Raw genomic sequence first — 8,761 nt, 5'->3', positions numbered from 1 at the left:
GGCAAAAAAGTTAGAGCCGGCCCTGTCCCCACCTCACTCTCCCCCCATCCCGGCCGTATCCCGCAGACTTTGCTCTCCCTTGACTCCCACTCTCCATCACTGCCACAGCCAGCCGAGACCTGCCAACCTCCCCACTCCACTCCACTCCACTCCTCCCTTCTTCCGTCTAATCCGGGGAGGCATTGAGAGAGTGCCCCTCCCTGTCCCTATAACTCTACCCAGCCTGCCCTCCCTGCACCCGGGTGCGCGCAGGACTTGCTCACTTCTCTGTCTTCCAGGCCTCTCTCTGCCTCTCCACTGACCCAGGCAGCAGGAGCCATCACCGCATACTCTCTTGTCCCTCTTCTCCTGCCCCCTGCTCTTTCAGCCCAGTGGGAGGCATTTGTGGGGCACTGGGCTCCCAGATTCCCTCTAGGCCCATTCCTTAGGCAACTGTCCCAGAGGAGGCCCCGTCCCCACAACAAAGAGCCACATAGCCTGGGGGCTTTGCGAGCACAGGGCATGGGGGAAACAGGGGGCTATTCACACCCACCCAAAGGGGCAGGTTTTCAGTCTGGTGCATGGGAAAATGGAGGCAGACATCAAGGAAAGGGAGGGCCCTTCGGACTGACGAGAGGGGGCTTTCTTCAAAGCAAGGAGCCTGTCTGCCACCACGGGAGTGACAGGCCAGGGGAAAAGAGGTAAGAGCCAGGTCCTACCACACACTGCTGCAGCGCCGCGCTCAGCTGGGCAGCCTCCTTCACACTGGAGATATTGAGGGAGGCCAGGGCTGCGGTGACGTTGCTGCGGATGGAGATCCGGTCCCTCAGCTCCCCCTCATTGCCCCGACTGCCCGAGTTCTGGAGCACACACACACACACACAGGAGCGCTTGTGAAAGAGGCACTTCTGCTGGGAGAGGGGGTGGGCATGTGCATGCACATTCACGCGCGTGTGTTTGTACGCACGTGTGAAGGTCAAGTGCGTAGGTGTGTGTACGCACGTGTCAGGGAAGAAGGGGCGACCGCAGCTGAGCCCTTACCTGATTCAGCACCGTGATGAGGGCCAGGGAGTATGGGATCACCTCCTGGGGGTTGCCCTGCTGGACCACACCCCACAGTTCTGATTGGCTCTTGTTCTTCAGCCAGCTGGTGACAGTCGGGAAGCCCGCCGGGAGCACCGGCATGGCAAGAGTCAGGGTCCTGGAAGGAAGGAAGGAAATAAAGTTATCCCAGCCAGTTCTAACGGCTTCAATCCTCCCAGCAGCCGGGGACAGTGGGAGCTTTGGACCTGCCAGTGGAGCCATGTTCGAATTCGAAGCATAGTCCAAGACACCATTGGTTGCCCCTCTGATCTTTCAGCTTCCAGGACGCACGTGTGTGCCGAACACCGGCCAGGCTCATCTCCTCGTGCACGCCCATCCTGGATCCGCCCATGCTCACCGATTCAGGGCCAGGGTCTTCGCCCCCTGCGAGTCCTCCAGCTCAACCAGGACGTTGACAGTGGTGCGGCTGCCGCCCGTGGCCGCAGGGAGGAAGGTGCTGAAGGAAGATTTGATCCCTCGGTAGAGGCAGAAGTGCTGGCAGTGCCTGCCGCCGGGGGAACACCGTTCAGCAACCAGGGTGTAAATCAGCTGCACTGGGCTGCTGTCTTCATCCACCCAGCCTGAGAGAGCAGGGAAGGGAGACATGGATGGAGGGAGAGCGAGTGTGACTTAGGTGGGAGTCCAGAACACGGGCACCCACCCACTCACTGCCTCTTGGGCTCCTTCAGGCCATGGTTGCATGCGTGACTTGCCAAATCACCCAGCCCACAGCCCAACTGATTCCTCCTTCCTCTCTTGGCAGGTCTCTCAGCCTCAGGCCTCCCTGGTGTTCCCAGTGCCGTGTCTGGCCCTGCAGCTATTGCTAACATATGTTGCAATACGGAGCACGTCAAAATCACCTGGCTTAAACGGGTGCGGGCAGAAGGCTGGCAGCCAGCCCCAGAGACTCTGTCACCTCCCAAGGTCCTGAGAGTCTATCGTTGCCCTTGTAAACCAGACTATCTATTATTGTATGCACAGAACCCAGATCCACACCTTGCCATCATCACATAGTTAGCCAGGCCAGGTGCATCGTCAGCATGTCCATTTACTCCCACCTCGGGGGCCTTTGTACCGGGGAGGGGGGACGGGGATTGAATATCCCTCTCACCCTCCCATGTACATTGCAGTGGGCTGGGAGCTTCTCCCTTTTCGATGGCCCTGTGTACTCTTTGGTGCCCAAATGACAAACTTCTGCCATGTGCGTGTGTGGGGCACAGTTGCCCAGAGGATGCCCTGGCAGAGTTACCTGTGCACTGGTATGAGACCAGAGTCTCCAGGAGGTAGAGGTTGTGTTCGGGTGTCAGGGTGCAGACCCCTCCCCTGGGCGGGTTGTTGGGGGTCAGAGTGATGCTGGATCCCCCCTGCAGCTCCCCTCCGGGCTGGGAGGCTGACAGCGTGAAAGAGTAATTCACCCCGTCCCGCAGGACCCCTTGTCTGATCACCAGGTCCCGGTTCGAGTCCCCCGTGGAGGTGGTCACATGGTCCAGGGTCAAATTTTGTCCGTCTGAACTCTGAGCCGTCCACTTGTACTGCAAGGGTCAAAGAGAGGGACCTGGTGAGAGAGCAGCCCAAGAGGGGTGCCTAGAGAATCAGGCTGGCCCTTCTGTAGTGCCCATCATCCGAGCCTTTCACAGAGCTGACAAATCCCAATGCATGGAGTCTCACAGCACCCCACTGGCACAGGTAAGCAACATCATCCCTAAAATTATAGATGGGGAAACTGAGGCACAGAGAGGTTAAATGACTTGACCAAGGTCACCCAGAGAGTCAGGACTAGAACCCAGCAGTCCTGCCTTCCAGTCTCCTGCTCTAGTCACTCAACCCATTCCTTCTTCTGTAAGATTTACCCTCTCTGAGTCATCTCCCGGCACCCCTTCCCCAGTAACACCCCCTTTCCTCATGGGCTGGGGCCCATAGAATACTGCAAATCAGAGTCCACGTTCCCTCAAGCTCCACAGATCAGCTGAGGTCCCACCCTCAGGATCCCAGCTGGCTATTCCGGTCAGTGCAGGGTCACTCGTAAGTGTAAGCTCAAAGCAGCACTGTGAGGCTGTGGGGATGAGTGGGGGTGGCAGGAAAGCAGTGTTTGGAGAGCGGGGATCTCTCCACTGGGATACGCGTTAAAGTCAAACCACCAAACCTCCTCCCAAGCAGCAGGAGCTGGGTGTGTGAGCAAAATACAAGTGGCTCCGTACTGGACTTTTCATGCACCAGCAAAGCAAGTCTCACCATGGTCCTGTTGTCACAGCTCTGGCACTGTCCGGCCAGAGTGACGTGGACACTCCTGCTGATTTCATAACTCGACAGGGCACTGCAAGAACGGCACTCGATGGTCACGGGCAGGATCTGGCCGGGCTCGATCCAAACCTGCAGGCGGACGGCAGGATCAGATTCAAACCACACAGGAAAACAGCCCTCCCCTGACGTACACCCCTGTGGAAATGGAGCAGTCCCAATGCAATAGAGGGGACAAGCCCCTGGCACACAGGGAGTGAGCCCTTGGTGACAGGTGAGAGTGCCTGGCACCCAAAGGAGACACAAGGCCCACGCACTGGGGCTGGGGTCAGGCACCAGGGCGGCAGCACAACCACACAGATCCTGGCTGGTATCTGGCCGGCACTGAAGGCACATGGACCAATCCACGCACTTCCAAGCTATAACCCCATTCCTTGTGCTACCCCAAGGCTTAGCGAGGGGTCATGGCCCACACGTTCCTGCTGAGAAGGCAGCAACTGCCTCCTTGTCTGGGCTGGCTCTGTGCCCAGTGAGACTGAGGGTCTGGTCCCTCAGCCTCCTTCCCCAGACTGACCCCTCTCTTGGGGCTCCCCACCCCACTCAAAGCTCACCATCTGGGCCACGGAGACTGGTTCCTTCCCCGGCTTCTTCACCGTGAGAATGAAGCGATAGCCAGTGCCTCTGCAGAGCGCAGTGCGGGGAACGGTGATGCTGGCACCGCCCTGCAGGCGAGGTGGGGCACACCGGGGCGAGGACACATTCTGAGCAGGAGACACACAGAGAGCTCTGGTTAACTCACCCCTGGGCTATCTGTCCCTGTCCCACGCCTGAGCGGGAGGACGGACCCTGGACAGCAGGCTGCAGATTGAGTGATCAGTGGGGGCAGGCATGGGACCGAGGTGGGGGGGTCTGGAATTACACAGCATCCTCCAAAGACGGCATCTGCCCTCTCCTAGACTCTGATCCAACCCCCTCTGCCCCAGGGCACGCAGAGCCCCAGCCCCTCCCACAGGCGAGCCGGGGTGAGTGCGGACAGGCACTCCTGCTGGGTTCCCTTTGTTACCTCACAGCCCCAGTGATATTCCAGGGAGGGGTCTGCGTCCGTCCCCACGTCGGGGTCGTACGACCCACTGCCATCCAGAACCAGGTCCAGTTGGGCAGACCAGCTCCTCCACGACCCGCCTCGGATGACGGGAACCAACTTGCTGGGGATGACGGTGATGAGCAGGGAAAGCGTCCGGGCCAGAGGGGTGTGCTGGAGAGAGGCAGTGAAGCGCAGGCAGTGGGTGCCGATGTCCAGTGAGAGCTTGGGGAGCGTGAGTGACGGGGTGAGCAGGTCCGCGTGCTGCAGGGGTACCTGGTCGGCCTCAGCCAGCTGCTCGCAGCTGGGGCTGCTGAACACCTCCCAGAGATACAGGGCCTTGTAGGCCGTGCAGCCCTTCAGGTCTATGCTGGCCTCAAAGTAGCTGGTGCGGGATCTGGGGACAGAGGAGGGCGGCTCCACCAGTCTCACCATGGGGCTGTCACACCCCAGCTCCCGCACGGTGACCGTCGTCTGCACCAGGACAAAGCTGACCTCATTGTAGATCTTCACCTCCACTAAGAAATCCCCAGCACGGCCATAACGGTGAAACATCCTCTCGTCCCCGCCGCCGGCAAACGTCTCCTCTGAATCCCCGAACTTCCACTCGGAGCGGAGATCGCTGCCACCCATGACCGCCACGTCAAATGCCACCGTCTGATTGAGGAAAGCCCCAGTCCCATTGCTGGACAGGGTGGCTCCCTCTATGGGCACCTGCAGGGCCACGGTCACCGTCAGAGACGCGGCACAGAACGGGTTACTGGCCTCTACGTGAATGGTCAGGTTACCTGCTCCGGGTGGCACGTACCCAACCTGCTGGCCTGCTGCTTCATAGGCAGGGTGCCCAGGGAGGTGAAAGATCCAGAAGAAGGTGACATTCTCCCCGGCTCGCACCTGGGCCGTGAGTGTGAGCTCCTTGTTGGACTCTACGATGGCCGGGCAGCAATTGGAGATGTGCAGCCCCCGAACCTTCTCCAGCACCTGCACCACAACGGAGGCTAGCTGCATGCTGACGTTGTTGGAGGCCGACGCCAGCACCCGATGAGAACCCGCCGCCGGGAAAGAGAAGTGATGCGTTCCTCCGCAGACATCCAGGCTGAGCCCCAAAGAGGGGATGGTGAGAGCAAAGCTCACATTCGTGCCCCTCTGGGTGTGCAGAGTGAAGACTACCCTGTCGTCGGTGCACACGTCCTGCCTGTCCACTTCCACTGCCAGCCCAGCCACGGGGTCTTGGACGGCCACGGGATGCTGGACTGTGTCCTCGCTGACATCGTTCCAGGCTCGGAGGTCCACCTGGTAGACTCCAGCCGCACTGAATTCGCAGGAGACGTTCTGTCCATGGAAGAGCTGCTGCTTCTCCTTCCCCCGCAGCTGCCACTCCCATGCGACATCAGAGCCTGCAGCCACCGAGCCCCAGAGCTGCCTAGAGGTGTCTGACATCAAGAAGAAGGGGGGAGAGCTTCCTTCCACCGTGAAGCTCACCCTGGAAACGGGCTCCTGGACTCTCAGCTCTGTGGAGCCGTTGCTAGAACCGAGAACGTTGGAGACGGTGACGAACACCAGCTTGGAGCCCAGGGTGGAGTAAGCGTAGGACAGAGAAGAGGAGTTGGTGAGCATGGGCTGGGCATGTTCCTCGATGTGCCAGGAATAGAGCAAATCAGTCCCAGAGGCCACAGAGACAGACAGGTTCACTGGCTTTCCCACAGCCACGCTGTCGCTGGCTGCCCGGACCTTCACACCGCAGGCTCTCTCCACCACCTGCAGGGCAAGGCCAGCAGACGTCTCTCCCAGCACGTTCCCAGCTCTCACCTCCACCAGCAGCTCCCCACTCGCATTGTAACAGTACGTGAGCGACTGTCCTGTTGCGGTGAACACCCGGCGCAGCCCTAGAGAAATCACCCAGCGGAAGGTGAGGTTGGAGCCCTGGGTAACCTCGGCGGTCAGCATAAAGGGCTCGGCAGATGCCAGGTACCTGCCCTGCACCACGTTCCCGCTGTGGATCTGAACCCCCTGGGCTCGCTCCTGGACCTCAATAGTGATGTTCGCCTTCTCCATGCTCACTGCATTCTCAGCTGCGACAAAAACCACGAAGACGCCGGCGGCAGGGAAGGCATGGGAGAAAGTGGTGGCCCCCTTCTGAAAGCCACGTGGCTCTCCAATAGCCCAGAGGTAGCGCACCTGGTCTCCTGCCGCCAGAGAGGCGTGGAAGGTGACCTCCTGCCTGACTTCACAGACTGGCCGCTCAGTGCTCAGAGCCAGCAGCCGCACTGGGGCCAGGACCGTAATGTCAAGCGAGGCGTTTCTACGGCTGACCTGGTTTTCTCCGGTCACGGTGACGGTGATGTCTCCGGCTGTGTAGTAGGTGTGGGAGGTGCTCTGACCTACCCGCGGGGGAGAATGGTCTCCAAAGTTCCACAGGAAGGTGGCCACACTGTCCCAGGGGACCTCAGCCGTAAAGAGGTAGGAGGTGCCCAGTGCCAGAAAGCTCTCTGTTTTACCGCTGTGGAGAATGGAGATGGTGCCAATCACCCTCTGAGCCAGGATATCTGCTGAGGCATTTTGCCGGCTCACCATGTTCCACACAGTGACCGTCACCCGGTACGATCCTCCTTCCAGGTAGGTGAATGTGATTTCTGGAGACCCTGAGGTCACTGGGTCCTCACCAACACCAAAATCCCAGTGGTACTGATATTGGTGCTGGGGGTCCGGCACTGGAACCACTTCAGCCTGGAAGCACGTGGGTTCCCCTAAAGCTAAAACCAGCGTCGGTGCCGTCAGCTTAACCGAGCGGATCCGATCCTCTACGCAGATGGCCAGTTGGCGAGAGGTGGTGCTTACTGTGCCACGTACAGTCAGGTTCAGCTTGTAGCTCCCCGCCGCTGGGTAGCTGTGAAAGACCGTGGGGTCCCCGTCCCCAACAGAAGGGGGGTTGCCATCTTGGAAATCCCAGCAGAACTGAACTCCTTTGCTCGGCCCCGTTACTACTGCTTGGAAGGGAGTCTGTTCCCCACTGGAGAGACAGATGGGTGCTAGGATGTTGGTGATCTGAAGCCGGTAAACCTCTGCAATGGTGGAGACACGGGTAGAGGCGGCAGCATTGTGAGCCATCACCGTCACCGTGTAGTTGCCTTCTTTGGTGAAGGTGTGAGAGACGAAGCTTAGATTCAGGTTGCTGTAAACGAACCCGTCCCCCATGTTAAAAGTCCACAGGACATCTGTGCCAGAGGCCAACATGGCGTTGACAACTGTGGCTGAACCCAGCTCAGTAGGTCCGCTGGCCACCACGCGGAGACCCGTGACACCTTCACTGACCATCACAGCTATGTCAGACGGCACCTCACTGAAGCTGTTGTTGGCCCGCAGCATCACGTTGTAAACCCCGCTCTTCTCAAAGCAGTGGTGCACCAGCGAATTCACTCCCTCCTGCGTGGGAGAGCCATCACTGAAGTTCCAGGAGTAAACAACGCCGTAGGGGGAAGGGCGGGGTAACGCCTTGAACTTGGTCACCTCGTTCACCAGCGGGGAGGTTGGAGTCACCAGAATGGTCACGGAAGCTATGGGGCAGACTGCACGGACTTTGGCCACCCGCTCCACTCGATCGTATTTGTTGACGGCCTCTGCGGTCACTGAGTAGTCGCCTGTGGAAGCAGAGAAGAAAGGCATTGTGGGAAGGAACCGGGGTTTCTAGGACTCTTGTACCTAGAGAGACAATGTGTCATTCCCATTGTGCTCAGGCTGTTCCTCTGTACAAATTTGAACAATAATTGTGACAGTGTCTCTCTCCCATCGTCCTTCTGTCTTCCTCTCCCATTCTCTCTCCCTCTCCAACACATGGACTAAGAGCCCTTCTGAGCCCAGGTGATCCCTCACCATCAGCCCCTTTCTTACCTGGTTGAGTGTACGTGTGGGTCACTCTGGCCAGCACCTGGACCCTCTCTCCCTGTGGATCTGGACGTGACAGCTGAGAATCGTAGGGGGGAGACAGCAGGCTCTCCACATCCGGGCTGCCATCCCCAAAGCCCCACCTGCAAAGAGAAACAGCTCCACCTCACAGACAGGGGCCTGGTTCAGAGACTGGGCAGTTGTGTGAATATCATGAATACCCAGCATTAGAACAACAAATGCAAATATACATTTTGGAAGGGACATTAAAGCTCACGTTTCAAGGCTAAAGCCAGTCTCTAACTATGAAGGATCAGAAAGAAATCCAACACTGGGGGAGGAAACAGATTATCTCACAGCTGCTACAGTGGGTTTGGGTTTTCTGCACCTTTCTCTGAAGACTGGGCGATACGGACCTCGCATTTGATCCAACTTGGCAATTCCTATGTCCCACTATCAGAGCATCTTTTCCAGCTCAGTCTCTGCCTCGTTTGTGGC

The 8,761-nt window shown here is 58.8% G+C and overlaps 1 protein-coding gene across 1 annotated transcript in view; it reads right to left on the bottom strand.

Annotated features, from left to right (window-relative positions):
- LOC112117283 (polycystin-1-like) overlaps positions 1 to 8,761 on the bottom strand; it is a 60,016-nt gene that overhangs the window by 27,975 nt on the left and 23,280 nt on the right. Inside the window, exons 15-22 of the mRNA XM_026654414.1 lie at positions 8,270 to 8,406; positions 4,364 to 8,019; positions 3,912 to 4,061; positions 3,295 to 3,432; positions 2,312 to 2,594; positions 1,421 to 1,643; positions 1,021 to 1,180; positions 699 to 839 (exon numbers count right to left, since the gene is read on the bottom strand). Of these exons, the coding sequence (XP_026510199.1) occupies positions 699 to 839; positions 1,021 to 1,180; positions 1,421 to 1,643; positions 2,312 to 2,594; positions 3,295 to 3,432; positions 3,912 to 4,061; positions 4,364 to 8,019; positions 8,270 to 8,406 (4,888 nt within the window). The remainder of the gene's footprint in view (positions 1 to 698; positions 840 to 1,020; positions 1,181 to 1,420; positions 1,644 to 2,311; positions 2,595 to 3,294; positions 3,433 to 3,911; positions 4,062 to 4,363; positions 8,020 to 8,269; positions 8,407 to 8,761) is intronic.

Source organism: Terrapene carolina, unplaced genomic scaffold (genome assembly GCF_002925995.2).
Source record: "Terrapene carolina triunguis isolate 2854851 unplaced genomic scaffold, T_m_triunguis-2.0 Scaffold192, whole genome shotgun sequence".
Taxonomy (NCBI): Eukaryota; Metazoa; Chordata; order Testudines; family Emydidae; genus Terrapene; species Terrapene triunguis.
Note: the sequence above shows the minus strand (reverse complement) of the source record. Positions and strands in the feature narration are given on the sequence as shown.